The sequence below is a fragment of the Bolinopsis microptera genome, chromosome 13 (assembly GCF_026151205.1).
Source record: "Bolinopsis microptera isolate Bmic1 chromosome 13, MBARI_Bmic_1.0, whole genome shotgun sequence".
Classification (NCBI taxonomy): domain Eukaryota; kingdom Metazoa; phylum Ctenophora; class Tentaculata; order Lobata; family Bolinopsidae; genus Bolinopsis; species Bolinopsis microptera.
Genome location: NC_087084.1, coordinates 1,521,985 through 1,541,642, shown reverse-complemented (window position 1 = coordinate 1,541,642; position 19,658 = coordinate 1,521,985). Strand labels below are relative to the sequence as shown.

Here is a 19,658-nt window from a genome sequence, read left to right as displayed (position 1 = left end):
GTGTGAGAGTCAAGTGTGATAGGTGAGTTATTCATGTATGAATGAAGTATTCCATCGTAATGCTGGTGATACTTTTAACACAGAGTTTTGGAACACAACAAGAAAATTGAGAATAATCTTGTGCGAGGGTAAGAACAATAAACTATTTTCAAAAAGTCAACAACAGAATATTCCCTTGTTAATTAAACCACTGTAACTCCCTCAGTTGCTACGAAATGCATACTCCCTTGTTAATAAAACCACTGTAACTATGGTAACTAGTAGTGTTACTATGGTGACTCCCTCAGTTGCTACGAGATGCATACTCCATATAACGGAGTTAGTCCAGGATCCTCGGACCACACCTGCCAAGCAGATGGGACATGGTCAGAGGAGCTACCTTACTGCAAACTCATTAAGTGTGATATCATCAAGTTCAGGTGCATGTCACATGTTTGTTCTATATATCATATTAGATGTTTTATAATCATGTTGCCAAAATCAAAAAGTTGTTCGCCTCGCAGCTAACCTGATGACGTCACTACTCCTGGTGACGTCACTACTCCTGGTGACGTCACTACTCCTGGTGACGTCACTACTCCTGGTGACGTCACTACTACTGCAGCTAACTGTCTGTCTCCTCAGTAACGGTAACTACAGCGACAACAGCTACTCAGGCTATTGCGGCAGCACGAGAACATTCCAGTGTTACTCCGGCTACACCCTCACCGGACCCACCAGTCTTACCTGTCAGGAGAATGGGAGGTGGTCCGGCTCTCCTCCCACCTGCCAACCTAACCCTTGTTTGGCTTATGAGCTGGACATTAAAAACGGAGACTACTATATTATCAGGTGCGAGAAAAAACTTTGTCAATAGTTTAGATTTGAATTTGGAGCCACAAGGTCAAGGGTGATTTTCAAATGTTTCTCTAAATTTTTGAGATAGGGAATATATTGATTTTTAAAGGGTTGTTATTATATAGGGTCATTGTGACAATTATGTATATATTGTTTGAATAATTTTTATCTATATTCTCAGCACCCCCAATAGTGACAACATGGACCCCTCCATGCTGCCTACCCCGGAGCCTATGAAGAGGGACTCCTACCCTCTACATACGTTGATATATTATGAATGTAAAGATGGGTACGAGTTAGTGGGCAGACAAGAAACGGTTTGTATTGTTTTCATCTACCTCACAAGCCTAGTTTTTTAATGTTATTGTAATGTAATCTGAACACTTTTTTCACCCTCACCACTCCACCCTTTCACGTCACACACCACTCATCATTGACACCACTACATCATATATAATCACCCTTTACAACATCATCCCCCTCCAGGTTTGTATGGAGGATGGTTCCTGGTCAGACTCCCCACCACGGTGCTCCAGAGAGACCTGCGAGGCACCCACCCAACCTGATAACGGGACAGTGTCTTATAACAGCAGCTCCCTCAAGGAGGGTGGGGTAGCTTCCTACAGTTGTGATAGCTGTTACAGTCTGGAGGGTTACAGAGACCTGACGTGTTATGATGGGGAGTGGTTGCCACAGCAACCCCCCACTTGTAGGGAGAATGTGTGCTACCCTCCTGGTGAGGAGCCAAACAGTTACATTATCGGATATGACTCTACAAAGGTGAGAATGTTTGTATTGTAGGGCCTCTCATGAATCGTGATGCTTCTTATATTGGCATTGATTCAGAACAATTACAAATAAAAGTAGCACTTCACAGAGATTAATTTTGAACTTAAATCTAAGCATATAAATATATATATATTTAACAACAGAATTGTTTTACCTACCTCTTTACTAGACCATTTGGATCAGCCAGAGTTTGTGACCCTCGTTTCCCAGGCAACATACTCGTGTGGTGATACAGTAGAGTACGCCTGTGAGGAGCTGCACAACCTACACGGGGCAAGGATCAGGACCTGTGACGAGGAGGGGAGATGGTCAGGGTCCGCTCCTGTGTGTGCGGACATTCAGTGTCCGTCAATAGATACTCCAGAGAACGGGGGTATGAGACAGGCTATCGGGTTCGTTTATTCCTTTTATTATTGCAACTTTGATATCATTATCACGATGTAAACTTGATAATATCCCTCATTAACTCCTCAGGTCGAACTACCTGGAGTTCTGGTAAAAATAAATCCTTGTGTTTGAAATGAGACAACAGATATCCCTCCCCCAGGTCTAAATACGTCCTGGAGTTCTGGTAAAAATAAATCCTTGTGTTTGAAATCAGATAACAGATATCCCTCCCTCAGGTCTAACTACCTAGAGTTCTCGTGCAACAAAGGTTACCAACAAAGTGGGGATAGTTACTTGCAGTGTGTTAAGGGACAGTGGCAGGGCGTGGAGCCAACTTGTAGTAAACAAGTCTGCGGGGATCCTGGTTAGTTTATAAGCGCGAGCGCGGCTTTTAGTATTATAACTGCGGGGATCCTGGTTAGCGCGGCTTTTAGTATTATAACTGCGGGGATCCTGGTTAGTTTATAAGCGCGAGCGCGGCTTTTAGTATTATAACTGCGGGGATCCTGGTTAGCGCGGCTTTTAGTATTATAACTTTATAAGTATTAGCATTAGTAAATAAATCTTAAATTAATTAATCTTGCGGCGGGCTCCGATTAACATAATCAATTGAAAAATGTGGTATCTAAATAACTGTATTAATTAATTAATTAAGTCATAAAGAGGTGTTACATTAACAGGTGTACCTGACTGGGGAATGAGAGAGGGCGACAGTTTCGAGTACCAAGACGCTGTGAGTTACAAGTGCCAGGAGGGCTATCAGATGAGGGGGGCTAAGACCATCACGTGTACTCACAAGGGAGAGTGGGACTATGCACCTCCCTACTGTGTTTGTAAGTTGAAACTTTTATTGTAAACCTTATAGTATATAAGTATATAGTGGCATTTCAATCAACTTAGGTTTTGTAATTTAGTTCATTTGTTACCGCAATATAGAAAAAAAAATCTGAAATGCGCAGCCTAATTGAAAGAGAAGGACTATCAGTATCACCACCATTACTCTAACACTTTACTAACACTTAACTAACACTTTACTAACACTTTACTAACACTTTACTAACACTTTACTAACACCTTTACTAACACCTTTACTAACACCTTTACTAACACCTTTACTAACACTGTATTACTCCAGGTGACGAATGCCCCCGGTTAAATCAACCTACTAACGGGTACATAGTCTCTACGGACTCCAACTCGTACGAATCATTTGTAGAGTACGTGTGTTACCCTGGTTACGAGGTGGTGGGTGAAGCTACTAGGCACTGTCTTGCTTCAGGGGTCTGGAGTGGAGACGAGCCTCTTTGTAAACGTACGTGTCTTATTTAGTTCAGTACTTTCAGCCGTCAAATACTTACCTAGTACTTCGTAATACATGTGTCATATTTAATATTTAGTTCAATACTTTCAGCCGTCAAACACTTAAATGTTTCACAGTACTTCGTAATATTATCATCACTTTTGAGTAACAGTCCTCTGAGAATTATACTAGGTAACCAGGTTGATGTTTTCAGGACTGAACTGCACGGAGAACTTCAGAGTACCCGAGGGAGGCCGGATCCACTCGAGCACTGGTCATAGTTTCCAGGATATTGTAGAGGTTTGCTTGTTATTAGTTTGCTTAGGAATGGGAAATGTACCCGTATCCGTGTACTGTAGTGATTACAGTCTGCACACAGATTACAGTCTGTAGAGTTCTCTGCATTTAGAGAGTAGGAAATGAAGATAACAGTTATATATAAGTGGTTAATTATGTATAATTATGTATAATTATATATAAGTGGTTCCCCCAGCCAACCCCCTATTCCAGGTGAAGTGTCCTAATCTGAAAGGAGGGTGGATCACAAAGTGTCAAGAAGACGGACTCTGGTCAGGTGACCTACCGGAGAGATGTGGTGAGTGAACCAGCCTAGTGGCCAGATATTATCAAATACAGCCTAGTGGCCAGATATTATCAAATACAGCCTAGTGGCCAGATATTATCAAATACAGCCTAGTGGCCAGATATTATCAAATACAGCCTAGTGGCCAGATATTATCAAATACAGCCTAGTGGCCAGATATTATCAAATACAGCCTAGTGGCCAGATATTATCAAATACAGCCTAGTGGCCAGATATTATCAAATACAGCCTAGTGGCCAGATATTATCAAATACAGCCTAGTGGCCAGATATTATCAAATACAGCCTAGTGGCCAGATATTATCAAATACAGCCTAGTGGCCAGATATTATCAAATACAGCCTAGTGGCCAGATATTATCAAATACAAGTTATAAACCAGCATAGTGGCCAGATATTATCAAATACAAGTTATAAACCAGCATAGTGGCCAGATATTATCAAATACAGCCTAGTGGTTAGATATTATCAAATACAGCCTAGTGGTTAGATATTATCAAATACAGCCTAGTGGTTAGATATTATCAAATACAGCCTAGTGGCCAGATATTATCAAATACAGCCTAGTGGCCAGATATTATCAAATACAAGTTATAAACAAGGGATATTCAAACACAACCCAATTATAATCTTTCCCTAAAATTAAAAACCTCAATGTCAAACTTCACTGTAGAAAAAAAAACTTCATTGTAGATTCTGCCAAATATCTCTCGTTGAAGAGAACTATGGTAACTAGTAGTGTAACTATGGTAACTAGTAGTGTAGCTATGGTAACTAGCAGTGTAACTATGGTAACAACAATGTCACAGTGTTATATCTACTCTGATTAAACTAAGTTGCTTACTCTTACTAAACTAACACGTGACCTTCTCCTTCAGACTGCCGGAAGGAAGTCCGGAAGATCCCAGTAAAGCGGCAGATAAAGAAACCAGCCTCATGTATCCTGGGTACTTGTACACCGGAGACTGTGTGGTCTGTAACAGTGTACGAGGATAGGGAGTACTCCGTGTGCGACTGAGAGTGTCACAGTGTCACAGTGTCACAGTGTCACAGTGTGAGAGTGTCACAGTGTTACAGTGTCACAGTGTCACAGTGTCACAGTGTCACAGTGTCACAGTGTCACAGTGTCACAGTGTCACAGTGTCACAACTCACAGTGTCACAGTGTCACAGTGTCACAGTGTCACAGTGTCACAGTGTCACAGTGTCACAACTCACAGTGTCACAGTGTCACAGTGTCACAGTGTCACAGCGTCACAGTGTCAAAGTGTCACAGTGTCACAGTGTCACAGTGTCACAGTGTCACAGTGTCACAGTGTCACAGTGTCACAGTGTCACAGTGTCACAGTGTCACAGTGTCACAGTGTCACAGTGTCACAGTGTCACAGTGTCACAGTGTCACAGTGTCACAGTGTCACAGTGTCACAGTGTCACAGTGTCACAGTGTCACAGTGTCACAGTGTCACAGTGTCACAGTGTCACAGTGTCACAGTGTCACAGTGTCACAGTGTCACAGTGTCACAGTGTCACAGTGTCACAGTGTCACAGTGTCACAGTGACACAGTGACACAGTGTCATAGTGTCATAGTGTCACAGTGTCACAGTGTCACAGTGTCACAGTGTCACAGTGTTAACGTGTTACAGTGTTACAGTGTCACAGTGTCACAGTGTTAACGTGTTACAGTGTTACAGTGTCACAGTGTCACAGTGTCACAGTGTAACAGTGTCACAATGTCACAGTGTCAGGGACATGATATACTTGCTCCTCAATTTGAAATGATAGATTTTCAAATCATAGTGACTTGAATCATAAATCATAAATCTACCTTTGTTAAACTTTGATGTAATTCTAATTTTATGTTTGACAATATACAAGAGCTGAATGACAAATTAATAGTGCGAAAAACTGAAAATAAAAACAGTAAAAAATTATTTTAGATTCTTTACATGAGGATGATTGTTCAATGTTTCATTTTGTAATTAATAAATTGTCGATTTGCGTTAAATCAAATTAATTGAATCATGTAATAAATTAATCAACTTTTAAGTTTATTTCATTTAATTTCGAGTTTTATTTTTCAATCCATAGATTGATATATTTCCGATCTAGCATAAAGTTTAGAACAACTGTGAATCATTATAGAAAATATTTCTAACTCACCGTGACTATGTTACTATCCAGATATTACATTATTTTTCTTTCTTAATCTTTTTATTCAATTCATATTTGATATTTCTATTATAACGGTTGAACTAAACTATTGTCATAGGTTTATGGTTAAAGCAACTTGACTGTAACTGTAACAGAAATGTCAAGGAAATCCTTTTCAACGTTCTTGGCGGTGCTTTTGATTTCTGAGTGTTTCAGTGGTAAGTTTGCTGAATTAAAAATTTGTATTTACCACAAATCTTATTCGATTCGTCAAATATATCGTGAAAATTTATCGATTAAAAAAAAATATTGTGAAATTTTGAAAAAACTATAATATTTCCGACAAAGATCTTAAATCAGAAAAAACTTCTGAATCACCGCTGACGAAAAATCCACTATTTCAGAATTTCATGAAGTTGGATCTGACTGGATGCTAAAACGGATCAGCCGACGCCAGGCTATCGAAGGTGTGGACTGGGCTTTAGACAGGTGACTTATACACATTACACAACAAACGTATTTCAAATAAAATCGAAATAGAAAATCACGTTAAATCCTGCTATATTTCAAACATTATAAACTGCAGTGAGATGTAAACCTTCTATAAAACAACCACCCCAGGCTGAACGAGCTCAAGCTGCACCCAGACGGTACTGATGGTAAAATAGAAAATGTAGCGGAGGGAGATGTGTACGTGGTGGGGGGTGGTGTGCGCGCGACGCACGTGGAGTTCGGGGCACGTGTACTGGAGGGGTATAGTTATGATGGGAGTGATAGTCGGGAGGACTGTAGTGGTGGTGTCTCCACAGGTATATTTAATTTTAGTTTTAATACTTTCAACACTACTATATAACAAATAATTTGAGAATTATGTAATGTGACACGATGGAAGTATTTTAAGCAGACATATCCTGTCCAAATTGCCCAGGATACATGACATAAAGAATTTGGTTTAACTTTTTTGTATGAAAAGCATCAATATCATAAATATAACGCAACAGGTATTTTGTTAGTCGAATAGTTTTGAAAAATTGAAGCAAATTTTGTGTCTTTGTCTTCTGAACATAAAAGTTAATTAATTGTATCGAGTATTCACTTTGATAAACATTTTTTGTTTTACAACAAACTACCCAGGAGCTGCCTCCATAGCAATTGGTGGCTACAACGGAATAGCCAGAAGAGCTAATGTGATCCCAGTAAAAGTGGGCTGTGGACAGAGTGTTTCCTCTTCAGCCCTTTCTCGAGGTTTGTTACTGTGGAGTTCCCACCTACGAGTGAAGCTAATGTCAGCCGCGCCACAAGGCTGACATTTGACATTATCATACTCTGCATACACCGCGCCACCATTCAGGCACCTTTTCCCACCTACGAGTGAAGCTAAAGTCAGCCGCGCCGCAAGGCTCACATTATATACTCTGCATACACCGCGCCACCTTTCAGGCGCGCCACCTCTCAGTTTTCACTCGTAGGTGGGAACTCCACTGTTATTGATCCACACTAGGGCCTCTTCAACACTTAACACTGCTAAAGAACAGTATAACAGTTGATGAGAATTTATATGCCACGAATATATACTTAAGGCAGTGATCGCTTCTGGAAAACAGTTTCTAGTACGTCCTCTAATTTAGAATTAGTCCTCTAATCACTCCTGCAGGAGCAAATATTTTTGTAGATTCCATAACCCTGATGCCACTTCAGGTCTACAATGGGTACAGCAGCACATATCCTCCAACCCCGGTCACCGTGCTGTTATCCTCCTCTCTTTCCCACTCTCTGGCTCCGTGCCTAGTGAACTGAACACACTCGCTGAGAATCAACTTGTGGTTCTTCCTGCTGGCGATTCTTCCTCCAACCACTGCAGTTTTATTTCTCCGGTTAGTTCTGTTTGCTTAATTAATCAATTAATTAATTAATTACCTCAATGGATCTCATTTATAATTTATAAACCTCGCCTTGGTAAGGTTGTAACTGAGGTAGTAACTGGTTACTATATTTGCTTGATTACTATTGTTGCCTGGTTACTATAGTTGCCTGGTTACTATAATTGCCTGGTTACTAAAGTTGCCTGGTTACTATAGTTGCCTGGTTACTATGGTTGCCTGGTTACTATGGTTGCCTGGTTACTATGGTTGCCTGGTTACTATAGTTGCCTGGTTACTATAGTTGCCTGGTTACTATAGTTGCCTTGGTAACGTTGTAACCCCCCCCCCCCAGACAGATGAGATAGGTATTATGGTAGTGGCTTCCTCCACCAAGACCGACACTCAGTCCTCCAGTTCTAACTATGGCAGATGTATTGATATTTGGGCTCCAGGTACCAGAGTGTTTTGGGTTTATAACGTAGGCTAGCGGCTATAATCTCAATCTCATTCCAAATTTCAATATGTATCTTTCATTAGCTTATTCTAATATTTTTAGGGTACCCCTTCAGAACTACTAAATTGTAGTGTACTGCCAACATAGCATTATACACTGTAGTGTACTGCCAACATAGCATTATACACTGTAGTGTACTGCCAACATAGCATTATACACTGTAGTGTACTGCCAACATAGCATTATACACTGTAGTGTACTGCCAACATAGCATTATACACTGTAGTGTACTGCCAACATAGCATTTTACACTGTAGTGTACTGCCAACATAGCATTATACACTGTAGTGTACTGCCAACATAGCATTTTACACTGTACCCAGGTGAGGAAGTATCTGTGGCAAGTTCCTCTGACGACACCAGCATTACAAAGGAGACTGGTACCCCCTACGCAGCCGGTGCTGTCGCGGGTGCTGCTATCCAGAACCTCCTTATGATCAGAGAGGTTAGTTAACATGCCGGGTCCTTAGCTGTGGGGGCGTGAACTGGAGACTGGGGACCCCTCATGTCTTTTTAAACCCCCCCCCCTCCTTGTCGTCGTGTAAAGACCCCAATTTATTTCCCTTATCTAAACAAGAATTGCGCCCGTTGTTTCGTTTTGGCGGACGCTAGATTTCCATTTCACATTTACTAAAAATTTAAGTATAAGCTCCAATCAGCTCACTTCAATCTTCATGATAATAATATTGATAAATTATGCATCAAATACGGGAAACACTTGAAATTCAGTTCAATTGCCGTAGAACTTAACTTGTATCTGTAATTCAAGAAATTATCAGCAAATGTAAACTATACTCGTGTACACATCAATACACTACCCGTGCCACGTAAAAATTGGGCGTATTACCTAATAGTAATATTATACATTACATGCATCATATACATTAAAACACAGTCGCGCCGCGCATTCATAGATCACAGGCTATCTATACATCACATCTCCGCAAGCAATCCTCGCGCGCGCCCAACTTTTTCGTTGCATGGTAACGAACGGAAGGAAGGAAGGACACACGACATATTTAAACCCACCTATCTTATTCTCCAAAATCCACGTTTTTCTGCAGAAACCTCCATTCGTAACTTTTCACTATTGCCTTTTTTCAAAAGGGTGAAAAGGAAAAAATAATCCCAAATAATACACTTTATAACAGGCAGGAGAAGTAGCTAGATTAAAGGCTGTCCTACTAAGCAGATCTACTAAAGAAGCACTCACACTCTCACCATCTGCTAACAGGGCTGCCACCCCCAACAGATTACTCTTCGATATTTGTCCTTGTAAGTAAAGAGGAAGAAGGAATAGCTGACTATAACACTTCTCTAGTGCTTGTATTCATGAGAATGAACCTTATCACTGCAGTTGAGGTATTTTCTAAACTATTGATTCCTTAAAGGTTACCTTGCCTAATACTTTGCAATAACTTACTATGGAGCTATGGTAACATGACCTAATATGGTAGTGTTACTATGGTAACATGACCTAATATGATAGTGTTACTATGGTAACATGGCCTAATATGGTAGTGTTACTATGGTAACATGACCTAATATGGTAGTGTTACTATGGTAACATGACCTAATATGGTAGTGTTACTATGATAACATGACCTAATATGGTAGTGTTACTATGGTAACTGTTATTCCCCCAGTCTACAAGCGGCCGGACCACGGCAAGTGTTACGTAGCCCAAACAAAGCAGCTGGTGAACTCAGACAACAACGAGAAGATGAAGAAAGCCGCTAAAAGCGTGGTCACGTGGGATGACATGGCTTACAACTACTACGAGGACTGTCTTTCTGTGCTGGTGTTTGCTTCCTCTGAGACTAACAACTCTGTTACCGCTACTCATGAGAGGTGAGTAGGGGGCCTGCAGGGAGTATGTGAGTTGGGTAAAAAGGCTGGAATTTTAGTTCGAAAATGCAATAATCGTCACAACATAAAGCTATGAGAACCCCTAAAAACCCTTGATGATAGTTTTCTAATTTGCAGGGCGGGTGAGTTGATCATGGATACTGTGTTCACGATTAAAACAGCTAGTACGGTGATAACCCTCGAATCTGGACCAAAGGTACAGCCATTTAACAGTTTACAACATTCATTCTGGATACAGTATTTATATTCAAACTGTAATTTTGGCAAGTTAATTTAAATTTTACACTGTATTCATTCTGGATACAGTATTTATATTCAAACTTTTGACTTTTGGGTTAATTTACTTTTTATATTGGGTCAGACATTACCATTGTAATTTGACTTTTGAATCCGTTCAATCCGTTTAATCCGTTTAATTCAAACTGTCATTTTGGCAAGTTAATTTGAATTTTTCTCCACATAAGTTAATTTCACTCTGTCTCCAGGTAACAGTGGACGCTATAGAAATGAACCTGGGCTCGGTTATAGAGGGAGCTGACTACATTATTTCTCTAGCAGACCACCAAGTGCGAACCCAGCAAGATGACCGCAGATTTGTTCCTGTCGTCACTGTGAAATTGCCTGAAAACATTACGGTAATTATTCTACTATTTTATGTGAAATTTAACGTTCAGCGTTATTGTGAGGTTGAAATGTTTACTTGCATTGTGAATAGTTTTTAAAAGATTTTATTGAAGGTATCGTTTGATGGACATCAGCAGATCAGAATTAACTTGGATGATATGGAGTTGTTCCGTGAGAAAACTAAAGGAATCTGTGGTTTCCTTGACAACAGGTAGATAACCCATACTAGCTAACTAGAAAAATTCTAACAGATCGAAGTTTTGTAGGTGAAAAGAGAATTTGAGGGATTTAAAACCTTCCTTTGATAATGAATTAAACCAATAAGCGACTTTTTTACATGTCAAAAGACTACCTTATCGGACCTTATTTGGACGGACATTACTTGAACGGACATAATTATGAACGGAAATTAATATGAACGCTAGAAGGCAATCAAAACCATCAAAAATCCGAATTTTTTTCATCTTTTTTTTTGACGTTTTTTAATTTTAGCAAATGATTTCTAAATCCATTTTTCATACAGTAAGCAAGAAAAGCAGTCTTTAATCAGTAAAAATGTTAAAATATGTGTACATGATCATTATCTAATAGTAATATCACATATCATCTTCATCAAATGGGTTTTCGTGCAGGGAGATATCCCGGTTTGTCTTCTACTTTATTGAGATGGGTGGTATGGTAGAAGGTATCGTAGCTGACATAAGCCACCGAAGGTCGCCTATACCGAGTGGGGGGCTAGAGATAAAGTTTAAGCTGTACTTTAGGCATTCAAGTATCTCTCTAGTAGAGCAGTTGGGATCATTTCGTTGCCCGGTACAACTACGAGTTGGACAGACAACCAGTTGTAGAAGAAAATGTGGAGGTAGAAGAAGCCGAAGATCAACTTCAAGATAGTGATCATGCAATAATGTGATATTTACAATTCACTTGAATTCAGATTGTTAAAATTTTATATAAAAAAATTGAACGGACTTTAACTTGGACGGACATTAATTGAACGGACTTTATTTGAACGGACATTAAGGTGAACGCTAGGGCCTCCAGCGTTCAAGTAATGTCCGTCCAAATAAGGTCCGATAAGGTATGATATTACAAACCTTTTTACAAACCTTTTTGATTATCAAGACCATGTAGATTGATCATATTTCAGTCATGTTCGTGAGTTTGTTGACCGGTATGAGAATGACATGGAGTTTACCTTCAAGGAAAACAAGAGGAAATATATTCAGGAATGGAAAGAGGGCGACTTTACTTGTGTGAGTTTTCATAACATGCACACACTACATGCACACTACATGCACACTTGTGCTGCAGTTTTCTGTTTTATTGTACTTGTTAGTATGTATGTTTCATTTTGGTAAATGTGTATTTGGTTAAATTTCGGAAATATTTTAAACTTTGCAGGACAAGTTTATCAGCCTCTATAAAATATCATCGTTCTTTATTCTGACACTCTGCTGTACAAGCTCAATATTGAGCACATCGTTATTCATCTTGACAGTCTGCTGTACATGCTCAATATTGAGCACATTTGGAAAACCTTTAGATAAACAAAAAAAGTGTTGACCAGTAACAAATGATATAAATATAAACAAATATAAAAATCACCAGCAGATTTGAACGTTTCAGGAGGGTGAAGAGGTAGACGAGCTGTGTAGAGACGAATCTGAATGTCAGGAAACTGCTGAACAAGTGTGCTATCCTCTCAAGGACCCCTCCGGTCAGTATCTCCATGTTAGGAGCTGTTTTTAGTCGGGTTGTGTGTATTTTCTAACTTCTTTTTCATATCTGAGTTATGTGTTTTTACTTTTTTAGTCTTTTATATGTATTTGCTCTGATTTTTTCATTTCGTAGCTATTGTTTTGTCTGTTGTTGAATGTAAATACTTCCAGGTGACTTTAACCAATGTTTTGAGGTCCTGGATTCGTCCAGCTGGTATACAAACTGCGTGGATGCAGTCAAGGAGTGCTGCTGTAACAGTAAGTTCTCTATTTACCAGTCTCAATACTAACAGATAAATCATATCTGATATATCTTAGTTTCTATGGAAAATCTGTCAGAAATTCTGGGTTGTCGATGATACTTTCCATGATAAACAACATTTTAAAAACAGGTGCTAGCTCTTGTATTTGTTACCCTCCCTTTACCCTCAGATGTAGATTGTTACCCTCCCTTTACCCTCAGATGTAGATTGTCACCCTCCCTTTACCCTCAGATGTAGATTGTTACCCTCCCTTTACCCTCAGATGTAGATTGTTACCCTCCCTTTACCCTCAGATGTAGATTGTTACCCTCCCTTTACCCTCAGATGTAAATTGTTACCCTCCCTTTACCCTCAGATGTAGATTGTTACCGTCCCTTTACCCTCAGATGTAGATTGTTACCCTCCCTTTACCCTCAGATGTAGATTGTTACCCTCCCTTTACCCTCAGATGTAGATTGTTACCCTCCCTTTACCCTCAGATGTAGATTGTTACCCTCCCTTTACCCTCAGATGTAGATTGTTACCCTCCCTTTACCCTCAGATGTAGATTGTTACCCTCCCTTTAGTCTTTACCCTCAGATGTAGATTGTTACCCTCCCTTTACCCTCAGATGTAGATTGTTACCCTCCCTTTACCCTCAGATGTAGATTGTTACCCTCCCTTTACCCTCAGATGTAGATTGTTACCCTCCCTTTACCCTCAGATGTAGATTGTTACCCTCCCTTTAGTCTTTACCCTCAGATGTAGATTGATACCCTCCCTTTACTCTCAGATGTAGATTGTTACCCTCCCTTTACCCTCAGATGTAGATTGTTACCCTCCCTTTACACTCAGATGTAGATTATTACCCTCCCTTTACCCTCAGATGTAGATTGTTACCCTCCCTTTACCCTCAGATGTAGATTGTTACCCTCCCTTTACCCTCAGATGTAGATTGTTACCTTCCCTTTACCCTCAGATGTAAATTGTTACCCTCCCTTTACCCTCAGATGTAGATTGTTACCGTCCCTTTACCCTCAGATGTAGATTGTTACCCTCCCTTTACCCTCAGATGTAGATTGTTACCCTCCCTTTACCCTCAGATGTAGATTGTTACCCTCCCTTTACCCTCAGATGTAGATTGTTACCCTCCCTTTACCCTCAGATGTAGATTGTTACCCTCCCTTTAGTCTTTACCCTCAGATGTAGATTGTTACCCTCCCTTTACCCTCAGATGTAGATTGTTACCCTCCCTTTACCCTCAGATGTAGATTGTTACCCTCCCTTTACCCTCAGATGTAGATTGTTACCCTCCCTTTACCCTCAGATGTAGATTGTCACCCTCCCTTTACCCTCAGATGTAGATTGTTACCCTCCCTTTACCCTCAGATGTAGATTGTTACCTTCCCTTTACCCTCAGATGTAGATTGTTTCCCTCCCTTTACCCTCAGATGTAGATTGTTACCCTCCCTTTACCCTCAGATGTAGATACAGGCAAGTGTTCCTGTGAGGAGCAGGAAAAGTACTGGTTTGCAGCACTACTGGAGGGTTGTGAGGCCGACTTGCCTTGTGGTTAGTAGACTTAGTTTTAAAGATTTTATAAATACTTTTATTTTTAAATAACTTTAAATATTTTAAAAATTGTTTCTAAAAAGATGCAACCTTTTATATTAACCATGTATACATGATCATTGATCACAATCAAACTTAATTAGTAAGTTAGTTCAGAATAAAACAAATATTCAGAATAAAACAAACAGGAAGTTTGCCACAGGGGCCCAGGTATCCTGGTCACCTTTACCCTGGGACGAGAGAATAAGTTTTTTAACCTTTGATTTGAATACACATCATGAGTGATGAGTGATGAGTTGAGCTTGATCAGTAAGTTAATTACCTTTAATTAACTTAATTAGTAAGTAAGTTGAGCTTGGTTTTTCAGATGACCCCTGTATAAAGCCTGACACAGACAAAGAGTGTGTTGATGACGCAGGAAAAGAGTTATCCTTCTTCTACAAAGAGAGCATCTCATACGACCCTAAAGGTATTTCCATAACATGCTGTATATCTCCCAGTTTCTTATGAGTTATGTGTTCAAACGTTAACGTAGCAGCTATAAAACGTCTAAACTATAAAGCTATAAGTTTTTCAGTAGTACTACAGTATTACTACTGAGTACTGCAAATATTAATAACAATCTCCTCACAGACAACTGTCATTATGTTGATGAGCACGATTCTATCGAGTGTAAACATGACGGTTCATGGAACAAGGACCCCTCCGACTGCAAGGGTAAGTTATTATTTCCAAGGACTTGGACGGAAAGACTTTATTTGATCAGACATTCAAATGAACTTTACGGCATCAAGCGTCCAATTAATATCCGCTCAAATAAGGTCCTGTAAGTGCACGGAGATGAAATAATCACAACCACAGTTATTCATTACTTTGAGCAGCGACGGAAACTCACAACTTAATTTTTCAGTTAAGACATGTTCCACCCCCGGGTTAACAGACTTTGTAGAGTTCTTGTTGGACAGTGAAGCTTCTTACAACTGTGGAGATAAGGTAATTCTTAGCTGTATAAAAAACATTTTTACACTCTTCAAAAAAGAAATATCAGTTGATTATCAACCACCTAGCATGAAGGAAGTCAACCATACCATACTAAAAATGAGAAGTTAAAAAAAAAACAAAAAAACAAACAAAAAACAAAAAACAAACCACACCACTACAGGTGGGGTACGAGTGCACGAAGACAGAATGTAACTGTAACTGCTACGAGATGACTGGGGGCTCAGAGATACAGTGTGTATCTAACGGTGACAAGACTGCTGGGTGGAGTAGCAGTCCTCCATCTTGCAAACGTAGGATATTCATTTGTTCCTTTATCGGTCATTATTAGTTATCTTGCAAACGTAGGATATTCATTTGTTCCTTTATCGGTCATTATTAGTTACTCTAGAATACCGATCACTACTCTGATTAATATTATAAATATATTATTGATTTAATCAGATCTGGTGTGATAGTTTAATCAGATCTGGTGTGATGGTTTAATAAGTATTCCTCTTTCAGTTACCGAGTGTGCAGATCCAAGAATTCCCAACGTTGACAAGCAGATCAATGCTAGTCCCCTCTCTTGGGTGGTGAGTTCAACTTAGTTTCCACTGTCAGGCCACGTGACAGCGGTTCCACTGTCACGTGTCAGGTCACGTGACAGCTTAGTTTCCAATGTCAGGTCACGTGACAGGTTTTAGTTTCCACTGTCAGGTCACGTGTCAGGTTTTAGTTTCCACTGTCAGGTCACGTGACAACTTAGTTTCCACTGTCAGGCCACGTGACAGGTTTTAGTTTCCACTGTCAGGTCACGTGACAGGTTTTAGTTTCCACTGTCAGGTCACGTGACAGGTTTTAGTTTCCACTGTCAGGTCACGTGACAGGTTTTAGTTTCCACTGTCAGGCCACGTGACAGGTTTTAGTTTCCACTGTCAGGTCACGTGACAGCTTAGTTTCCAATGTCAGGTCACGTGTCAGGTTTTAGTTTCCACTGTCAGGTCACGTGACAGGTTTTAGTTTCCACTGTCAGGTCACGTGACAGGTTTTAGTTTCCACTGTCAGGTCACGTGACAGGTTTTAGTTTACACTGTCAGGCCACGTGTCAGGTTTTAGTTTCCACTGTCAGGCCACGTGACAACTTAGTTTCCACTGTCAGGCCACGTGACAGGTTTTAGTTTCCACTGTCAGGTCACGTGACAGCTTAGTTTCCAATGTCAGGTCACGTGTCAGGTTTTAGTTTCCACTGTCAGGTCACGTGACAGGTTTTAGTTTCCACTGTCAGGTCACGTGACAGGTTTTAGTTTCCACTGTCAGGTCACGTGACAGCTTAGTTTCCAATGTCAGGTCACGTGTCAGGTTTTAGTTTCCACTGTCAGGTCACGTGACAACTTAGTTTCCACTGTCAGGCCACGTGACAGGTTTTAGTTTCCACTGTCAGGTCACGTGACAGGTTTTAGTTTCCACTGTCAGGTCACGTGACAGGTTTTAGTTTCCACTGTCAGGTCACGTGACAGGTTTTAGTTTCCACTGTCAGGCCACGTGACAGGTTTTAGTTTCCACTGTCAGGTCACGTGACAGCTTAGTTTCCAATGTCAGGTCACGTGTCAGGTTTTAGTTTCCACTGTCAGGTCACGTGACAGGTTTTAGTTTCCACTGTCAGGTCACGTGACAGGTTTTAGTTTCCACTGTCAGGTCACGTGACAGGTTTTAGTTTACACTGTCAGGCCACGTGTCAGGTTTTAGTTTACACTGTCAGGTCACGTGACAGGTTTTAGTTTCCACTGTCAGGTCACGTGTCAGGTTTTAGTTTCCACTGTCACGTGTCAGGTTTTAGTTTCCACTGTCAGGTCATGAGGTCACGTGACAGCGGTTCTACAAGCACTTGAAGCGGTTCATGTACAATTTCCGTTTATAGATCCCAAATAAACTTTAAATCTGATCATTTACACATAAAATCATGGTAATTGTAATCATTGCAATCGGAATAATTATTGTAATGACCCTCTGTTAACGTTGTAATGACCATATGTTAACCAGGATTTCGATGACAAATCCTGCTGCTCCGGACGAGTGAGTTATCACTGTCACGAGTGCTATGAACTAGCAGGGACCCCGGAGGTGGGGTGCTGCAACAAAAAGTGGGGAGATGGGTCACTACCTGAGTGTAGACGTTAGTTTTTATAATCTGCTGCGTGCCATTAAATAACGAATCCAAAATGTATTTTCCATTATTTGCAGTTTGATGCGATTTTATCACATTTGTCCTCAGTTTTTTCTATTTAGTTTAGATATATTTTCTAGTAGTTATGTCTTCAGGAGTGCCCATTGGGGTCTTTATTTTTAACTTATTATGATTGTAATCAATAAATTATTCCATTAGAGACAACCCCCTTACGAGGGGCTTTAAAAAAGAAAAGAAAAATAGTTCTCCTCATCTTATACTCTCCTTTGTACTCTCTTTTAAGTCTACTGATTACAAAATATTCAATATTTAACGATGGAAGAAGCTAATTGTACTACCATACAGTGTGCTAATTATAATCCTAACTCCTATACAGTGAAACAGTGTGCGGACCCAGCAGTGGAAGTAGGAGCTAGCGGAGATGCTCACTTATCCATCAGATCTGGTGGAGCTCACTACTGCTCCTACCAAATAAACTACTATTGTGACAGTCCTTGTTATGAGGTACTGTTCTTTATTAGTTTATTATATTTTTAACTTCGAGGAGCTATATATATATAATGAATATCGATACGTGACATCGCTCACCTCCCAACCAGTAACACAGTAACACAGTTACTGGTAACCTCAGTAACCATGGTAATAAAGTAATAACACAGACTCCACCAGATTGAAGGTAACGCTACAAGAACCTGCCAGTAACACAGTTACTGGTAACCACAGTAACACAGTAACACCGTAACACAGTAACACAGTAACACAGTAACACAGTAACACAGTAACACAGTAACACAGTAACACAGTAACACAGTTACTGGTAACCACAGTAACACAGTAACACAGTAACCATGGTAATAACACAGACTCCACCAGATTGAAGGTAACGCTACAAGCACCTGCCAGCCTGATGGTAGCTGGTCTGGTGAGCTACCAACATGTGTGAAGAGGAAGTGTCCTGCTGTTACATCGTACGAGGATGGAAACTATCTCTTTAATGGTGCTGAGGTTTCTCAAGGTAGGCGTAACAGCAGGAACATTAGGAACATTAGGAACATTAGGAACATTAGGAACATTAGGAACATTAGGAACATTAGGAACAATATATTCCTATTAAATGCAACCGGAAATATACACTGTATACTGACTGAATATTTAATAAATAAAATTTAGCTTTATGAATTTTACGGTACCCATAAATATAGATGTTTTATAAAATTACCCAAAAATATTAATATTTATCAGGAGAAATACTGGAGTGCGGAGACACACTGCACGTGCAATGTAACAGCTGCAGTTTCCCATGCACGAGTACGTGCGAGCGCACGTGCAAATGGAACGGGACAACCACAGTGTGGAGCAACAGTGAGCCACAATGTGCCCCTATCATGTGCAGACAGAGAAACGTTCCCAACGCTCTCGTCACTAACAAAAAAGGTGGGGTTTTATTGTTTGTTTGTTTGTTTGCCCTAGAGGTTCCGTAAAAAATAAACAAGTATTCCATCTATTACTAAATATTCCTAACCCGCTGCACCATCACCCAACCCCCACCCCACCCCCACCCCTCCCTCCCCCCAGCCTAATGCCACCCCAAGCCTAATACCCAAACTCCCACCCTCTTCCCTTCCCCTACTACCTCACCCTCCCCCAGGAGCACTACAATGCGGAGAAGCCTCCAGCGCAACCTGCAACACCTGCTACAGACAAGAAGGCGGGGACAACACAAGAAGTTGCACACAAGTAGCGAGTAACCAGACCTGCCCTTTATCCCACGTGGACGGGGTTTATGACGGGGAGGAGATAACGTGTGTTAAGATGGAGTGCCCTGAGCTGGTGCTGGGGGATAACATCAGGATTGTGGAGGAGACTTGCAGTAATGACTTCAAGTGTAACTGTGTTGTGACTTTGGAGTGTGATGATGGTAAGGGTATCTAGTTTTACATTATCTCTTTATATTTTTTGTACGTTCGAAATTTTGAAATGTAGTTTGCAATTTAGTAGGTTGAGTGGTTAATATAATTAAAC

General features: G+C 40.3%; 2 protein-coding genes and 1 long non-coding RNA gene across 5 annotated transcripts in view; all 3 read left to right on the top strand.

The window, feature by feature from the left end:
* The first annotated feature begins 2 nt into the window (after positions 1-2).
* LOC134825535 (uncharacterized) lies at positions 3-722 on the top strand. The gene is made up of 3 exons (XR_010161564.1): positions 3-22; positions 288-419; positions 625-722. It is a non-coding gene; the product is annotated as an uncharacterized LOC134825535 (long non-coding RNA).
* A 7-nt stretch (positions 723-729) lies between these two features.
* On the top strand, positions 730-5,976 carry LOC134825528 (sushi, von Willebrand factor type A, EGF and pentraxin domain-containing protein 1-like). The gene is made up of 11 exons (XM_063837760.1): positions 730-831; positions 1,019-1,154; positions 1,324-1,617; positions 1,837-2,018; positions 2,250-2,377; positions 2,694-2,846; positions 3,149-3,325; positions 3,528-3,613; positions 3,824-3,908; positions 4,794-5,055; positions 5,655-5,976. Exons 2-10 carry the CDS (start codon positions 1,038-1,040, stop codon positions 4,931-4,933), a joined length of 1,362 nt encoding a protein of 453 aa, XP_063693830.1. The 5' UTR covers positions 730-831; positions 1,019-1,037; the 3' UTR covers positions 4,934-5,055; positions 5,655-5,976.
* Positions 5,977-6,188: 212 nt separating this feature from the next.
* The window catches only part of LOC134825524 (sushi, von Willebrand factor type A, EGF and pentraxin domain-containing protein 1-like), a 43,745-nt gene continuing 30,275 nt past the window's right edge, over positions 6,189-19,658 (top strand). For all 3 annotated transcript variants that reach the window (XM_063837754.1, XM_063837753.1, XM_063837752.1), the window contains exons 1-26: positions 6,189-6,284; positions 6,471-6,555; positions 6,688-6,875; positions 7,201-7,311; positions 7,765-7,940; positions 8,281-8,380; positions 8,766-8,887; positions 9,594-9,717; positions 10,089-10,293; positions 10,429-10,507; positions 10,797-10,946; positions 11,049-11,146; positions 12,086-12,191; positions 12,565-12,655; positions 12,828-12,914; positions 14,381-14,470; positions 14,838-14,939; positions 15,104-15,187; positions 15,381-15,463; positions 15,633-15,762; positions 15,974-16,044; positions 17,492-17,624; positions 18,013-18,140; positions 18,510-18,651; positions 18,879-19,070; positions 19,285-19,554. In XM_063837754.1, coding sequence (XP_063693824.1) covers positions 6,224-6,284; positions 6,471-6,555; positions 6,688-6,875; positions 7,201-7,311; positions 7,765-7,940; positions 8,281-8,380; positions 8,766-8,887; positions 9,594-9,717; positions 10,089-10,293; positions 10,429-10,507; positions 10,797-10,946; positions 11,049-11,146; positions 12,086-12,191; positions 12,565-12,655; positions 12,828-12,914; positions 14,381-14,470; positions 14,838-14,939; positions 15,104-15,187; positions 15,381-15,463; positions 15,633-15,762; positions 15,974-16,044; positions 17,492-17,624; positions 18,013-18,140; positions 18,510-18,651; positions 18,879-19,070; positions 19,285-19,554 — 3,208 coding nt within the window. In that variant the 5' untranslated portion in view covers positions 6,189-6,223. The remainder of the gene's footprint in view (positions 6,285-6,470; positions 6,556-6,687; positions 6,876-7,200; positions 7,312-7,764; positions 7,941-8,280; positions 8,381-8,765; positions 8,888-9,593; positions 9,718-10,088; positions 10,294-10,428; positions 10,508-10,796; positions 10,947-11,048; positions 11,147-12,085; positions 12,192-12,564; positions 12,656-12,827; positions 12,915-14,380; positions 14,471-14,837; positions 14,940-15,103; positions 15,188-15,380; positions 15,464-15,632; positions 15,763-15,973; positions 16,045-17,491; positions 17,625-18,012; positions 18,141-18,509; positions 18,652-18,878; positions 19,071-19,284; positions 19,555-19,658) is intronic.

Coding starts and splice junctions, on each gene's coding strand:
- LOC134825528 (XM_063837760.1), top strand. CDS start 1,038: ATGGACCCCTCCATGCTGCCTACCCCGGAGCCTATGAAGAGGGACTCC. Junction 1,155..1,323: donor TAGTGGGCAGACAAGAAACG/GTTTGTATTGTT, acceptor ATCCCCCTCCAG/GTTTGTATGGAGGATGGTTC. Junction 3,909..4,793: donor TGACCTACCGGAGAGATGTG/GTGAGTGAACCA, acceptor CTTCTCCTTCAG/ACTGCCGGAAGGAAGTCCGG.